At 34.2% G+C, this 18,037-nt stretch overlaps 1 protein-coding gene and 1 pseudogene across 1 annotated transcript; both read right to left on the bottom strand.

Moving 5' to 3' along the window:
- Positions 1 to 15,003: 15,003 nt before the first annotated feature.
- LOC111240667 lies at positions 15,004 to 15,569 on the bottom strand. The gene is made up of 2 exons (XM_022776151.1): positions 15,540 to 15,569; positions 15,004 to 15,433 (listed from the first exon to the last, which is right to left on the bottom strand). Exons 1-2 carry the CDS (start codon positions 15,567 to 15,569, stop codon positions 15,014 to 15,016), a joined length of 450 nt encoding a protein of 149 aa, XP_022631872.1. The 3' UTR covers positions 15,004 to 15,013.
- Positions 15,570 to 16,622: 1,053 nt separating this feature from the next.
- LOC106778318 lies at positions 16,623 to 17,434 on the bottom strand (annotated as a pseudogene).
- Between the last annotated feature and the right edge of the window lie 603 nt (positions 17,435 to 18,037).

The raw sequence follows: 18,037 nt of genomic DNA on the forward strand, positions 1-18,037 counted from the left end.
GGTGTAGGCATGCCTTTATATAGAACTACAAGTCCCACATGCCTTACACATATTACAAATGCATAAGAAAAATACTAAACTAAGGAAATTGGGCTTGAGCTCAAGTCATCATCCCATCCCCCTTGGAAAGGATTTGTCCTCAAATCTTGATGATTATCCCGAGGACTTATTTTTGGTTGACTCCCTACAAACTCCTCCAAGGTTAAAGGTAAATCTGCAATAAGCATCAAACATATCACTATTCCTATCGTTCTTTTTAATAAGCATATATTCTTTCTTATTTATTTCAAGATAAGTAAAGAATTAGTATATATCATTTTGTTCAAAGTAATAAATTTATAAAAGACATAAAAAAACTTAATTTATTTTCATGTACAGACCTGATTTTGTACATTATGGAAAATTTAAAATATTTTGTATATTATAGCTTCTTAAATCTTCTTTTGATTTAATAATTCTTATGTTTATTCTGAACCCTTTCCTTCAAGGTATACATACTTAACCTCGTTAACCAAACACTTTATTTATTTATTTAATAAATAAAGTAAAATAAATAGAAATATTATCAGAGTATGTAATATGGTTAACCTACCTTTATTTGCAAGTGAGGGTTTGGGTGCATTGCATTCTCCCTTCACACACACACACATTATGCATATCATGAGTGGGGCCCTATACCTGGGTCTGATTACAACTTAGAAATAGAGGGGTTGTGTAGCGGTGCCATTTTGGATATTCTTCCTGTTTGACTATCGTAAGAACCCCAGCTAGAGTTTGTTCCCTTCATTTGTCTCTCCGCATCTAGTTGATTACTCGACTGTTGTGGAGATGCTGTGGAGAGGGTCATAGCTCTCGTGACCATTAACCTCTAGGTTCAGGGAGCCATCCTTGTGAGATTGCATATATTTGACCTTGAATCTGATGTTGAACCTTCTCTAGGGCACAATGGGAGAGGTGTGCGGTCTTATAACCGTCATTTTTGCTTAATAAAATCAAGCACCTTATACATATCACTACATTCTTTTTTTCTTTCTTCCTTTGGTGGTCATTGTTTTTATGGTCTTGTCATTTTTGTGGATTCTAGTCAAGAAATTATAAAGTTGTGATTACCTTATGGTAAAAATGGAAGTTAACATGGGATTTTGAGTCAAAGGGGCATTCGAATTTAGACTTTTTGAAGAAAAGCACACGAATTGAAGTCAAGGGGGGCAATATCGGTCACTTAAGGGATCTGGTGAAAAAAATATAACCCTGAAGGATGCATTCAAGAGAAGGTATAAGAATTTTGTGAGCCTATTAGAATTGAAGAATTTGAGCAAATCTTAGATGCACTTCTTGAGGGNAAAACTCCGTATAATTACCTTGGCCAATATACCCCTGTCTTGCAGCCTACGAGAATCGCGAAGGTGCACCCTATGAAGTTGGAGAGTGAGTTCATATTCAAGGGTAAAGTGAGCGATCTTCCTTAGGGATACCTAGAGTGATACTTCCATCGAAAAGTGGGAAACATTCATGAAANTACTAGCTCTTATCCACTTTGGTGTCATTCTCTTTCCTAATACCAGGGAGTTGGTCGACTGCGCCACCATGAATGCATTTGTGGGATACAAAGTTCGCTCAGAGAAACAAATCAATATTGTCCTAGTTGAAACCTATGGGACCCTCAGTCAATGTTGTGANTCAAAGACGAGGAAGAGATTATGTTGTTTACTGGTATCGTATGTACGATTCATCTCTCGCATGAGTACGGGGGCTTTGAACGCTACATGTCCTGTGAAGGTTTTAGTTTTGCTATCGGCCCTCTGCTTGGCAATGGTCAAATCCAGGTTTTAGTTTTGCTATCGGCCCTCTACTTGGCAATTGTCAAGTTTGAGTTTTTGTTCTATGAGTTTGGCCCTCTGCTAGACAATGGTTGGACGCTCCTTGTTACTTCATGGCACTTTTCATTGACTTTTTGTTATCATATCTACTTCATTTGGTTTTTATTTTTCTTTTTTCTGTTTTGCAACCCAGATGAAATTAGTGTTTCTATCTTTACTTAGCTTTTACTTAGATAATATGAAAATATCAAATTTTCATATTATCCAGTAATAACTAAGTAAAGAGGGGCAGCTGTCAACACCCAATTTCGTTCGGGTGACTAAATAATAGGATTAGTTTTTATTTTTGTCTTATTTTATTTTATTTTATTTTTTGTTTAGTATTTGATTTGGTTTTTTTTTATTATTGGGTTTAATTTCATTTTTCTATATTCTTAGTTAAAAAAAAGGAAAAAGGAAAAAAGAAAAGAAAAAAAAGAAAAAAAAAAGAAGGAAAGAAGAAGAGATAAAAAGAGATAAAAAGAAAAAAGAAGTTTGTTGACAGAGGGGGAATCTTCCAAAAACACACGAACATTCCACGCTCCCATGACCCGAAACCACCCTTGCTTCCTCACCATTTCTCACCCTTCATTCCATCACTGACCATGGCCTAATCCTTCTCCACGTACCTCTAATAGAATTGATCCTCCATCAGAAAACCATTTTCTCTCTCACAACATAACAAATTTTGTTCCTTACACACACTCTCTTGGTCATCACCCTCGAGGATTCAATCACTCACAGCCTCTTCCATCACACAGAGAACAAAAAATAAAATCTATCAATTCCACACTTCATCACCCATCACACACACCCCGCGCCTGATAGCTCCTACCCATACCATTCCACCATATTGATCATCCATCATTCATCTCCCATTCTGCCCTCAATTCCTATACTAACTCACCTCTATTCACTCACCTCTATTTTTTTTTTCATCTCCGATCCTCCTATCCTTCATTTTTCTCATCCAAATCCATCACAAACCCTTATCATAAGCACCTCGTCTGCATATTCTCAAACCAAAACAGAGAGACAACTAGATCAACTTCCTAACCTTCACTACGCTTCCCATCATCATATACCAATTCATCCAAATTCTCGAGGCACCGAATCCTCTCTTTCAATCCACCATACATACAATAAAATACATACATCAATCCAACAGAGAAGAGGCCTCAAAGTTGGCAATCTTCATCGTCAATATCTAATAGAGATGAGAGAACCCACTCCATTTGTTAGCCCGATGATAGCCATGAGTGGCAACTAAGAGTGCCAACAGAGGTGGTTGCAGAATCACGGGTGGTGTTTTTTGCGCCTCAAGTTGGGGGGAAAACCGATCCCACAAGGAGGAAGAAGGGGCGTAGTGCCATCGATTCTAGTCAACACTCGCGGCTAGCTTGACGGTGGCAGCGACATGTTGGTGGTGACAAGAGCCCGACGCCGCCGGTGTCGACCCTAGCTTGGCGGAGCGTGAGTGATTGGAAATCTCGAGAAATCACGACAGTAAAGGACGTTGGTGTGGGATTGCTCTGTTCGAAGCGAAGCGGGGCATAGAACGAGACCCCGATAGTGACTGGCGTCGTTGGCGGCGGTCTTGGTAACAAATGGCATCATGACCTAAGGCGGGGAGGTTCTTCTTGCGTGAAGACAGGAAGTCTGATGCTCTAGTAGAGAGCTAGGTAGTGGCGGCGGCACGATGGGGACGAAGGGAGCTCGACGGGGATGAGGGCCTCGACCTGTTGGCTCTGGCAACAAGTATCGTTGTTGACGACGACGTGGACGGTACGGTGGTGGCCGGTTGAGTGAAGGTGTCTCTAGTTTCTTTCGTTTAGAGGAGAAGATGACCTTTTCATTTTCTCGCATAAAAATACCAGGAATATAAAAAATTCACATTTTCAGACAACAAACAATTTTCATCTAGAACTACGTAACCCTGATTTCTCATTTTGAGAATACGTAGGAGCAAGGTCAATTCTTATCGGGCCCAAAAAACTAAAAAATATTTTTTGTTTCTTTAGATTGTCGTTTTTGGGGATAGTTAAACATTTTCTAAACCACATCACATTCGCGTATTTAATTAAAGGTAGTGTCTTCGGGCAGGCGTTGTAGGGTGCTAATACCTTCCCTACAAGTAACCAACTCCCGAACCCAATCTTTGGTTTTCGTGGACCGTGTCTTATCCTTTTATGGTTTTTCCGTAGTTTTCTAGAATAAATTATGGCGGCAACTCCAAAACTTTTTCAAACGTTTTTCTTTTTGGATCGTCGTCCCGTCGCAATTCTGGTTGCGACAATATAGTATAAGACTCTATCTTTTTGTGCACAACTGTTCAACACGGTGAATGAAAGAATATGAAAATGTTTACTTACTAAAAAAATGATTGTACATTTTTGCATCCCTCATAATAGGAAATAAAATAGAAATTCAGAACATGGATATACATAAAATAGATCCATATTTTTAGAAAAAGTTTTTCACACAGAAACTGATATAACATTTTGTACAAGAATGTGAAGAATATTTACAGTTTCGATGCAATGCAATGCAAAGCAAATAAGAGTGAAAGAAAGAAGAAAGGAGGCGTTGAAGAGACTGTCAAACTTTTAACCAATTAGATTAATTTATATATACAAATATCATGGCCCATTATCATTAGGAAAAACTTGTCATTATAATTTATATATGTTATTTTAAAAAATTTATAAAAAATTAAATACAAAATACTTTAAAATTTATTTTATTCTAAAAAAATGTACATAACCTAGATCTATGTAAGATAGTTTTCATCTTGCATGTGTTGAAAGATGAGTACTGTGATACCTTATAACTGTAGGCAATAGGATAACGTTGAAAAAGATTTTATTGGTTTTAGGTTACATTTTTTATTTTATTGTTAATAATAGGTTATAGTAATATTTAACAACTGTAAATAATATGAATTTAAAGAAAATTATCTTATATTGTAATGTGATAGGTGTATTGGAAATTGTCCCTTTGTTATTTCGAAAGAATTCTTGAAAACTTAGGTTAGGTGTTTGATGGCTTCATGTTTTCTTGAAGGATGTGACAAATATTTCACTTTTAATAGGTGATACGCGGGGCCCAAGCCCATCAAAGAATCAAAGATCAATTACTAGAAGAATAAAGGTTACTGAGTGCACCCCCTTGTGCTAAATACACCATGGCAAATTTTCTTCACATTTAGCACATGTATTTAGTGCATTTCCGTGTAGCTTCTAGATTCAACAACTTTCAGCACATTTTTTTGCACATGCTACCACGTGTAAGATGATTCATGAATGATGGTAGCATGGAGCACCGTCTAGATCTAAGGAGATAGGCTATAAATCTCATCTTCCATCTTCATGTAACACACTTTGAATGATATTGGTATTGAACCCCTGATGAGAATACTCCAGGTCTTCAATCTTCTTCAGAGTCACGGCCAGAGAGAGCTTCTTAGCCTCCTTTAGCCACCTTCCCTAGATAGGCTTCCTTTCTAGGCTTCAAACTACACCAAATCACATCAGCCATATGCCACACATTTCATCGAGCACCTAGCGTGCATTCGCTCATTCCGCTGCTTCCTCCATGTCCAATCTTCTGTGCAACTCCAACGAGCAAGGATCAATCTCCAGTCATCCATGGAGGACAGTATCAATAGGCGTATTTGATACATGAGCTTGGAAAACAGACTTCCAATCAATTGTGGCAGTGCTACTGTCATTCAATTCTGTCATGAGTTCTTTTTATAAATTTCCAATGAATTTTGTGTATACTGGTGCTAGTCGTGTTCCAAATCAGTACAGGTTACTGTTGCATCAAGGATAGCACATCAAATAAGTGCAGTTGCACAGCTTGAGTGCTTAAACCATAGTCACAATTGTAAATCTGCACTGTTGTCAGCTTATCACCGTGCTAAACTTGGCTTTGAATTACCATTTCAAGTTTGCTTTCACCTAGCTGATATTTTCCAGCTTGGATCAGTGTTAATACGTATTTTTGAGTTGTTTGTATTCTTGTTTAGCCTTTTGATTCAATAAAACTCAGTTTGGGGTGTGAGGTTGCCTAATTTTCCTGCATAAGGGACTGTGAGATGGTCATATTTTGATGGATGCTGTTTCAGTTCCAATTCTAAGCTTAAACAACTTTATTTTCATAAAATAAAGTTTCTGGAATTGGTTATTTGACCTTAAAGCCACTTGTGTGGATTTTCACATCTCAAAACCCCATTCTAAGTTCAATTTTCTGGTGCAAATTGGCTACTGTCAACTCTATTTTTAACTCCAAAAGTGCAAGAAAAAAAATCAGTTTGGATTGTAGTAAAAGCCAGAATCTGTAAGAGACAAGGTGTAACAAGTTGAAATGAATATAAGAGGCAAATAGATCCTGTGCAATCCAGTTTTGCAACTTAAAAATCAGAGAATCCAAATATGTTAGAAATCTGAAAGTCATTCAGGACTTTCATCAAACAATTTTGAAAGTTGGAGTTAAAACTTGATTTTCTTGATTCTAAGCCAATTTGCTTAATTTTTCTTGCTTTCTTAATCTTTTCTAGAGCCACTGGTAGGATCAAATTTGCGTGCNAGCCATTTTCTTCATCAGCTTTATTTGATTGATTGTCTTATTGGCTTGATAGTTTTGTCTTTCAATATAAATTCTGATCAGCTTTTNAGAAATCAGTTTGATGCACTGTTTGAGTGGTAGTTGTGGCTGTTATTAACAGTTTGGTGCAGTTTAGAAGGCTTGCAAGGAAACTAGAAAAGGGTAGAGTCTTAGGTGGTGGACGCTGAACCTCTAACTGGACGTGAAGCTGCCAGACCCGTGGAGTGCACCCTGAATTATTTTTTCAGCAAACACAATTCTGTTTTGAGAGCTTTACGTGAGAACTAAATCACAACCTACACCACTGCAGCTGAGAGCTTTGTGACTGTCTTCATTACCGTGTTCTTTATTCCAAAGAATCCAAAGCTGCTTACCCTTTCTTTTACTGTCCTTTTGTTCAGCTAATCAACTACTGCAACCACTGCATTCTCTTCAGAATTCAACATTTATTAATCTGATTTTTGTCAAATAAACTTGTTGAATTACACTTGTTGAGCTGATCCAAATCAGAATTCCTCACATCATATCTGTTACACTGTTTTGTTCAATTTTGAAATTCTGATTTTGATTAGTCTTGATTACTTTCCAAATTCCAATTGCTAGTGCTTGTATATTGGTTGTTTTGGCATGTTGCAGCTAGGCAGAATTAATCTGGAAATTATTTGATAATTAGCTGCAGTAGAGTCATCAAGCTTCTTGTGATAAACTGTGTGCACCAGATTTGTGAACTGGTTTGAAAGCTAGAACAACAGCTTGAGAACAGATTGGAACCTTTTTCCCACGTCATTTGTTCAAAGCCGAGAGCAAACAATTTTGGGCAATCATTGGAGAATAACTAGGATCTTTTCACTACATCAATTTTCCAAAGCCGAGAAAAGGGAGGAATCTATTACAGAATGCACATGAGCTAAAAGACCTAAGGATACCATAATTAGAGTGCATTTCTGCAGCAGGATTTTGAGCACACCGTAACAGCAGCCTGTGTAGTAATAGTTTTGGTTCATTTTTGGATTTGTAATAGGTTTGCTTTGATTTCTTCTTTGTAAACGGCCATTCAAAGTCCAAGTGGTGTGGGAAGAGTCCTTGGTGCTCTTTCTTTCAACTCTTGGCAAAACTTTTTCTTACTTATGTTTGAATTTTTTTTTGTGTTTCTCGTTTAGGTGATCTATTTAGAAGTCCGCAATTAGAAGTCTAGGTGTTTGTTTTTAATCTTTGTTTGTTTGTGTCCACTTTTAAATTGAATAGTGACTTCTCTTTTGAAAATTATTCAAGTAAGTAACTTTTAGACATTCTGACTAGGCAAGACTTGGTACTTAAGTAGCCATTGGCTCACCTCTCTTACCTGGGAATAGTCTTTTGGTGAAAGCTTAAACCTTTTCAAATTAGGAACTCACTTTTGAAATTTAAAGATGTTTTCTCATCATTTAGAGAGTCATTTTGAAAATCTCATTTTTTTGAAACAAAAAGAACTCAAAGAGCTCAATATATAGAAAACCCCTTCTGGGGCATCTTTTTTTCTTTTCTTTTTTTATTTTTTTTCAATAATAGTATATTTGAAAGATAATATATATTTGTATAAATGAGTTTATTTTCGTAGATGTAAATTTTATAATTGTATATAGTATATTTGTCTATTATTAAAAGGAATAATTAAATAATGAAACTATTACCTAAGAATTTAATAAAAAGGGTACTGTCATTGTTAATAATAAATAATGAAAATAATGAATGTGGTTTGATATCATGTAGCAAACAAAAGCATTATGGTTATAATACAATCTGCATTAGGATATATAAAACAAAAGCAAAAATCAAATAAGAAGCCTTTATCAAATTCATATTTTTTGTTGTGAAACTTGAACGATGAGAAATATCATTTCCATTTTATAGGTTTGTCAATGTTGAGAGGGGAGCAATAACCAGATGTGGAGAAACCTTTTTTCTTTTTTCTTGAAAAAGAGATCTAAAAACGCAATGCTCAATACATATATAGAAAATTTCATCCCTTAAAATTTATAGAAAATTCTGAAAGCCCATTAGATAAGTTCATGATGATTACTTTCAATTCTGAAAAACCAGAAACAATTAAATTAAGTTAAATATTGAGTGATAATTGTAGTCAAGAATTACTTCAATCTGAAAAAAAAATCACATATTTGAGGAATTAAGCCCTCTCCATTTTTTTTTTGTCCCAATTGCATCCTAATATTTGTAAATTTGAGGCAATTAAGCCCTCTCAATTGGTCTACAACGTTAGTGGCCAGTTAACGAGAAGGGCTTAATTGCCTCAAATTTACAAATATTAGGATGCAATTGGGACAAAAAAAACATGAGGACCTAATTGAGAATGGAGAACAAATATGAGGACTAAAACATATATTTAACCAATTTCTTTCAAATTAACTTAATGGATCGAAATTAATATTTTACGCAACACATAAACGATGTGACATATGTTGTCTTGGATTATTAGTCCAAGACAAACAATACAAAAGATTAACACCTGCACACTATCAATTTTAAGTAATTTTATGGTATAAATAAATGTTAAATTGATGGTCAAATTCAACTGAATTTCTGACTAAAAACAATTGTGACACTATTTTTATAAAATTTATAAAATATTTACCATCGTTCTCTCAATTTAATAAATATATAAAATTTATAGGTAAAAGATTAATATTTACCATCTTTCTCTCAAGGTAATAAATTTATAAAATACCTGAAACTTTTAATTTATATTTATATGAGTATGAAAAACTACCTTTGAAATACATGGTTCTAATGTACATTATTTAGACTAACATAAATTTTAAAGTATTTTGTATTTAATATTTTATAAATTTTTTAAAATAACATATATAATTATTAATATTTCCAATGATAATGGACAATGATATTTGCATATATAAGTTAATTTAATTGACAAAAACTTTCAGAGTCTCTTCAGCACCTTCTTCCTTCTTTCTTTCACTCTTATTTACTTTGCATTGAGACTCCAAAACTAAAATGTTTTTCTCAGTAATTAAGCTTTGTTCACACTCTCATACACAATCTTATAGTTTTTGTGTGAAAAACTTTTTTTAAATATATGGATCTATTTTTTGTACTTCTATTTTCTCAATTTCTATTCTATTTTGGGCTGCAATAATGTATAAATATTCTTTTTTGAGTAAGTAAACTTTTTCACATTCTTTCATTCACCATGTTGAACAGTTGTGCACATAAATATTCTACAAATTCTTTGTTTAATAGTGTCCATTCCTATGTCCTTTTTAATAAGCAACTATTCTTTCTTATTTATTTTAAAAAATTAGTATATATCATTTTGTTCAAGGTAATAAATTTATAAAAAACATATAAAAACGTAATTTATATTCATGTACAAACACATTATGGAAAATTTAAATTATTTTATATATTATTGCTTCTTAAATCTTCTTTATAATTCTTATGTTTATTCTNAACCCTTTCCTTCAAGGTATATATACTTAACCACATTAACCAAACACTTTATTTATTTATTTAATAAATAAAGTAAAATAAATAATTTATCTCAGAAATTTATTTTTATGAGTTATTAGACATTGTAAGAAGGGTACATATTATTCTATGCAACATGAAAATTGTGGTAGGAAGATCTCTCATATTCTCATGTGATATTTCCAGTTATTCTATCTTATAAACTTATTATGCATACATATTACACAAGCACCATATTTGAAGAGATGATAATAGGTATTATTAGCATTTTATTTATCAAAGTTATTTTTTAACATTGACTTTTGGAATTTATTATTGTGAATTTATTAAATTGCTGTTTAATAAGTATATTAAGTTAAATGTATTTGTAGGTTAATTTTGATAGTACACTTAATTTTCATTTTATGTAGTACTATCAAAACGGGCCATATGACCCGACCTGGCCCGGTCCACCATAGGTTGGTCACTTAATAAGTCCACCCAATCCGGCTCATTTATTAGCGATTCAGAAAAATTCGAACCTGGTTCGACCCACCATGAGTTGGCTCACTAGTTCACTTAATTATAATTTTTTAAAATAAAAAAAATTACAAACTTTTTGTAATTTAAATCTAAATAAATGTCACTCCCAAAACGATATTAAGTTCAAGACAGTTCAAAATAATAATAAAAAAAGTAAAATACAATCCACTATAATAAGCCAGATGGTATTTTATAGGATTTTATAAGATAATAAATTAATAAAAATAAAATTAGGTGGGTTGGTGAGCCAACTCGACGCACCAATAGTTCAACTCGAATTAGTCGGGTTTAAATGAGCCAAGTTGAAAATTGGTCTACAAAAGAAAATGCATTTTTTTTCAATCCAACCTGGCCGGAATTCGTGGTGTCGGTTGGCTTGCGGGTTGCATCCCATTTTGACAGTTCTAATTTTATGTTTTGTTCTTCTTGGAATCTATTAATTATGGTCGAATGCATTGGTTGGTGATATTTGATAACTATTTAAATTTATTTAATAGTGTCTTGATATTAATTTATGTAATGTATGGATAGAAATATCCTTAATGGTTATATCTAGGTTTAATGTTTCGGTAGGTCCCTATTTTCGTTCAGAATATCAAATAGGTCTCGTTCTTGATCGGTGTCTCAATTGGGTCCTTGTTTTGTGAAATTGAAGCAATTAGAGGCTTGCCGTCAAAATGGAAAAACGACCGTTTATGTTTGGGTTTCGTGGGTGAATTGTTTTTTTGTATTAAAAACTAGTTTGAATTGTTTTTTTGTATTAAAAAATTGGATGGATAGAGGTGAAATCAGATTTAGGTAAGGACAAACTGAGCAAAATAAAAAAATTTAAGTGCAGCCATGCAATTGAGAAATCCAAATAAGATTTGGGAAAAAAATTGGGGCTCCGTATTATTAGGGTTCATGTGAGAGAAAAAAAGCATTCTTTCTTCGATTGGAAGCGCAAAGGTTCGTGGGTGAAGAACATCGGGTTGGAAGCGTGAGGGTTCGTGGATGCATCTTTAAATTTTTATCAATAAATAGCTAAGTCAATAAATATCACCACTGAAAAAGTTTTCATTGTTGACATCAACAAACTTGATATGTGGATCGTGTAGCTTCAACTTAATTTCAACATAATAAGGTGCATTAGAATGATTAATAGAATGATGTAATCCTCACAATCTCATCTTGTGAGTAAAAATATACACTTACACTAGTGCAAAAACGCTGTTTAACGTCACCCAATAGACATCGGTTTGTTGGTAACCGGACATATATGAGTGGACAGTGGCATTATCGTAAATAGCTTGCTAACCTAGATGCCAGTTTTAGGCAAAGGCGACGTCTATTACACTGTAGACGTCGACATTGACGCAAACCGGCGTCTAATGGTCTGAGGTTGGTGAGAGGACAATCCATTGACGTCAGTGTTCACGGGGGGCCGACGTCTATGGGGCTGCAATTAATGCACTTCACCTAATTCCTAGGCGCTTAGATGTCACGTAGCCAAACAGCGACGTCTACGACCTGAATGGAAGGCGGGAAGACAAAAAATCTTCAATTTAGACGTCGGGGTTCAGAGGAAGCGACATCTATGTGCCTATAATTAATTAGGTTCACCAAACTCGAGGGCCATAGACGTCTATGTTTTATTTTTATATGTTCATGTCACTACAAAGAAAGTAATAATGAAATTCTTACATCTTAATTGCAAGAGCAAAATCATCTACTGATAGTCTTGTTCCAATAGACAATATTGTTTCAAGTCCCACATCGACTAGAGATAAGGCCAATTTATAATATATAAGTGGGGTGCAGACCTCACCTTACAAGCCGATTTTGTGGGGTTGAGTTAGGCCTAGAACCCACTTCTAACATGGTATCAGAGTTATGGTTAGAGCCTATTCTAGCGATTTGTTGGGCATATTGTTCCACCCGCTATTGGGCCGTTATCGGACCACCCATTAATATCTAGTCTCACGCTCGAGATGTATATACCTCGGCGTGAGGGGGTGTGTTGGAAGTCTCACATCGACTAGAGATAAGGTCAATTTATAATATATAAGTGGGGTGCAGACCTCACCTTAAAAGCCGGTTTTGTGGGGGTTGAGTTAGGCCTAGAACCAACTTCTAACAAATATAATCCCACCAAGAGCAGGTGCATATAACTCTTTAGATACCCTGCTCATGTTAAAACCACTCTTTCGGTTCCTCATTTTCATTCTATTCCACCATACAAGCTCTCACCGAATAACAAAATTATAAATTCTAACTGGATAGGGATAATTAATTTACTTTAAATAATTGATTAAACACATGTCAATTTATTATCTTAGTTCATTTGTCAATACTTTTTATAATCTTTCACATTTGTTTTAACATTCGATTATCCAATCTTATTGTGGAAATTTTCAAAAGGATTATCCAATCCATTTCCAATTGTTCATACTTTCTCATTTTCTATTAATACAATTGATATTAACATTGTTTTCATCTAGTTTGAAGTTTTATAACGACATAAATAATTAAAAATTACAACATTCATTAATAGTATAAGATAAGAAAAAGAGAATAAAAAGAAATATTATTTCCCCTTTTTCTTTCGGTCAAAACCTCACTTTCATAGTTTACTTATTAAAACAAAGGCTTGTTGAAATAGTATTTATATATAAATATAAATTAAGTAAATTATCACTAAACATGAGATTAAATTTGTTAACTTGCCATAGTCAATTTTAGAGTATGATTGATGAAGATGAACATTAAACATATTCTTTTATAATAGATTTTAAAAGAGAGTCATTAGAGAGATAGAGAGAGTGAACTTAAGTTTGATTTGATGAAAAGAGAAGCATAGAGAAATGTGATTGTAGTGTGCTATTGAGATTAGACAGTGCATTAAGAGGTTGGAGTTGTGTCTGGTGTTAAGTGTTTGAGGAAAGAAATTAATATATCATAAGAAAGAATTCTTCTCGTTTGTTATGTTCTTTGAGAGGTTAGACTGAAGATAGTCATGATGGGAGGCACATGCCACTTCTTAGCTGTATCCACTGTAGATCAAGAAATGAAAAGATCAGGTTAAAAATTAGTTTTAATACATCTTTTGGTCTCACCTTTTGGGGCTTTTGTTCAAAATGGTCCCACCTTTGGAAAAAATTCACTTTGGTCCCATATTTGATTAAATTTTGTTCAAAATGGTCCCTATGACAAACTGCGTTAAATTTCTAACGGTGCAGATGCTGGAATGGCAAACTATTATCCATCTGTGCCCAATTTAAATGACGTGGTTGTTTGACAATATTTAAGGGTAATTAAAAAACCTCTAATTAAAAACAAATTAGGAAATTAGGGTAATTGAAAAACCCCAACCCTAATTGTTTGTCAATTGTCGCGATTGGGTAGTATAAAAAGTTGTTTATTTGCTGTTGTAGTGCATTGTATTGTGTGTTAAATATCATTTTTTTGTTGCGGGGTTTTTGGTTGTGTAAGACAGGAGGCGAACAATTAGGGTTGGGGTTTTTCAATTAGTTTAAAATTTTTATGGAAACAATGTACTCCTCCAAAGGTCTAAGCTTTTGTCTGAAAACCATTGCTGGACATAATCCCATCCCTTCAAAATTTTGGAAGCGAAACATCATTCAATAAGATGGAGAGTTGTGTAAAGGTTATGTTACCAAGGTGAAAAACATCAAACATTTGTTCGTCGAATGCTCCTTTGTATTTTGAAAGTGTGATATGATTGTCTTAGGTGGTGGGAGGTCAATCTGTGTTGCACAATGAGGTTGAAGCTCACTTTACATATAGTTGCTAATTACAAAATCAGTATGACTGTTTGAAACACTAGTAATGGTTGTATTTTTGTAATCTGAGATTGTTTCAATGATGGGTTATACAACACATTCTCAATTTTTCCAGTGATGGAAAGTTTGCCACACCAATCACGACAATTGACGAACAATTAGGGTTGGGGTTTTTCAATTACCCTAATTTCCTAATTTATTTTTTATTAGGGGTTTTTAATTACCCTTAAATATTGTCCATACAGCCACGTCATTTAAATTGGATACAGATAGATAATAGTTTGCCACGTCAGCATCTACACCGTTAGAAATTTAACGTCGTCTGCCATAAGGACTATTTTGAACAAAATTTTATCAAATATGAGACCAAAGTGAATTTTTTCCAAAGATGAGACCATTTTAAACAAAAGTCCCAAAAAGTGGGACCAAAAGATGTATTAAACCTAAAAATTAAACATAAAGAACTATATTGAGTTGTAAACCAAATTGCTATAAACTAATTTACACTTAAGTTAAAGGCATGACCTAACATAACATACATTATGACCTAAAAACCCCTAAGGAGAAAAGCCATAACAAATAATGGTTCAAACAATACCATATGTAAGCATCATTAAACAGTAAAGGAAGAAGCCACAGAGATTGCAGAAAGTAGTAGTTGACTGAGATGATTTAATTTGAATGAGTAAAAATAGAAAGTAATTAACATCTAGAAGAATCAACTCGTTAACTCACATATTTATGTTGAAATTGCTTTGTCTAAACGAGTGACCGAATTCCATTTCCTGCAAAAGAAATTACATTATTGTAGGAATATTTTACACTAATTGCTAACGATCCAACAACCTCGACAAAATTAAAAGACCAATACAATACTTTAGACAACAACCAACCTCCAGATAGATACAATATATTCAACTTCTTTTTCAAAGGAACAGTGAAAAAGAAAAGCCCCAACTTCTTTTCATCTCGCGACTCAGTGTCAAATGGAATCACACCCTTAGCGACATCTTCGATAAAGTAGAATGCATCGTAGAAAACCTCAAATCTGTCAACGGTGAGCGTGGCGTAGGAGGAGGTGCGCGCCTTGATGCATCCACCGGTTCCAGGGGCAAAGACAAAGCCTATTTGGCGGCCACGATAGCCAACGGAGACGGCGAGGCGAAACTTTATGAAACCCTATTTGACGCGCTTTGATGTTCCATGTTCTGCTTCTTCGAATTTCGTCATTGTTGTTCTCTCTATTCCGCTTCCGGTTGGACTCACTGTTCAAGGTTGAGCCAACGACGGCGGGTTCAAAACTCTCGATAGCCATATCTGCGGCGACGTCAATGGCGACGGAGTCGACAACTCTCGGTTCCGATTAGATGGGTTCCCCAAGGTGTGCGAACGGTTGTTGGTCTTTTTAGTTTGAAAACTTCATTAAAAGCAAAACTGGGAGCGGGACGAATGACCTAATTCATTCACAGGTTAAGTATTTGGGCTTATTGTTTTCTGAGCTAATGTTTACCGCCAGTTTACTAAAATAACAGCTGAAAATTAATTTTAAAAATATAAATAAAATAAACTAACTACGGTTTTGTTATTAAAACTGCCGGCAAATTGGTATTTTCAATTCCAACATCTGCGTTTAGGATTCTGCAGATTAGGTTTTCTAATAACTGATTATTTTTGAAAAGTTAATATCAGATTTGATTTATAATGCATCTTATACATATTTTTTATTAACGATTCTAGACATACAAGAGTAGTTAATTTCGGTTATTTTTTGTGGTTTTCATATTATAATACTTAAGATTAAAAAGTTAGTTGTATTAAATTGTTATTATTATTGTATGATAACATTTGTAAGAAAAAAAATGTAACCCTTTCATTAACTAATCATGGTAATCTTCTTTTATATAGATTCTCTATAAGAAAATATGTTTTTTATGAAATCATATTATTCAGATTTGGGAAAGGTTGTAACAAGTGAGTTTATAAATTCCATAAATCTTGTAAAATTAGTAATACCAAATCAAACATTACAATAAGTATATTTTTATTAAAATATTAATAACAAAAGTTATCCTTTACTAGTTATCCTTACTTAGTAAAAAAGCTTAAAAGAAGAATAAAAGAAAATAATTACTCTATTATTTAAGATAATTCAATTTTTATTTTGAGTTTCAACATTTTTGCTTGTCAGAAAATTCAATTCCCATTTTGAATTCGATAATTTAGTTGAACTCAATAATGTAGTTAGTTTGTACAATATTACATAAATATAGAGTACATATGGAAAAAGGATGATGTTCCATTGATAGAGATATAAGCAAATTAATTAAATTGAATTTTAAATATAAATCAGGCAATCATTATTAAAAATTTACAATAATATAGTTCGACTTTTGAAGAGTAAAGAACTGAAACCCATCCTTGAAGCGGCCAAATCAAACTGCAAGAGATTATCCTCAAGTTGATACCCATCAATCACAATCAAAGTCCTCGGCTTCTCACCACCATTCACAAACCTTAGACAAAGCACCTCATCGCTCACACTCACCATTGAGTTCGCTCTGAAAATCCTCCTAATCGTCTTGTGGTTGTGCAGAACAAGTTCAATGGTTGGCACATCACCCCTAACCGAGTGCCCACAACGTTCTCACTGCTGAAACACACTTCAAACGGTGCCACACCAGCCACCCTCGTTATATTCCTCGCAGCAGACGCTTTTACAAAAGCCTTTGTCACTGCTTTGAAGATCGAAGCCTCCAACACAGTGTATAAGTTAACGCCATCGTTATTTATGGATAGCAAAGTCGTGTTAAGGGGCACAACTTTTTCGTCGACTCTGATGAATTTTAGGCCGATGAAATACTCAGTGGAGGATTCTCCTTGGGAGAAAGCGGAAGCTGTGCTGACAGAGTTAACTAATAGAGGGGTGAAGGTAAGTAACTAAGTGACGTCGATGTTGGGGAGTAGAACATAAGGGTCATCACCGAAGAAAGCAACGCCTATTGAGAAGGAGAGGCAGACAGTGAATTTCCTGTGGAAGCTGAATGTGGAAGCGAATTGTGAGGGAAGAGTGATTTTTGTCCAGCTCCTACAAAAGTGTATCCCATCACGATTACCCTGTAAATTCTTCTCAGTCAAATGATTCTTCATTTGTTTCCCAGAATATACAAGATATTGGTTCATTGTATTCTAAAACAACAAATGCTTCCAATAATCGTTTAGAACCTGCAGAAGACACAACTGAAGAGCTACGGGCAGAAGCAAAGATATGGGAAATGAATTCCCGAAAGCTAATGGGTGATTTAGACATTTTGAGGAAAGAATTCTCAAATCAATATGAAAATCTGACAACAAACTCACTCTAGGGAATAACATTATCTTAGCTGGGAAGTGCAGGACCAATTTTTGTACAAATATATTTTAATTTTAATGATGCAAAGTTTTATAATAACGTGAGAGTAAAGATTGGGTACTCAGAAAATATATTATGAAAGAATGGAATATTAAATGTTATATTGGTTATAACATATTTTCATTCTTCAACAATGGTGTTTCTCTCATAATATGTATGCACAATTAGTTTATAAGATAAAATAACTGGAAATATCACATGAGAATATGTGAGATCTTTCGACCACAATTTTCATGTTTCATAGAGAATAACATGTTCTCTTCTCCAATGTCAATAACTCATAAAAATGAGATAAATTATTGACTTTGTCCACACTACAAAATTAATTAATTTTAGGGGTATTTTTTCTTGCGGTTTTATAAACCATGAATATG

Source organism: Vigna radiata, unplaced genomic scaffold (assembly GCF_000741045.1).
Source record: "Vigna radiata var. radiata cultivar VC1973A unplaced genomic scaffold, Vradiata_ver6 scaffold_409, whole genome shotgun sequence".
In the NCBI taxonomy this organism is placed as follows: Eukaryota; Viridiplantae; Streptophyta; class Magnoliopsida; order Fabales; family Fabaceae; genus Vigna; species Vigna radiata.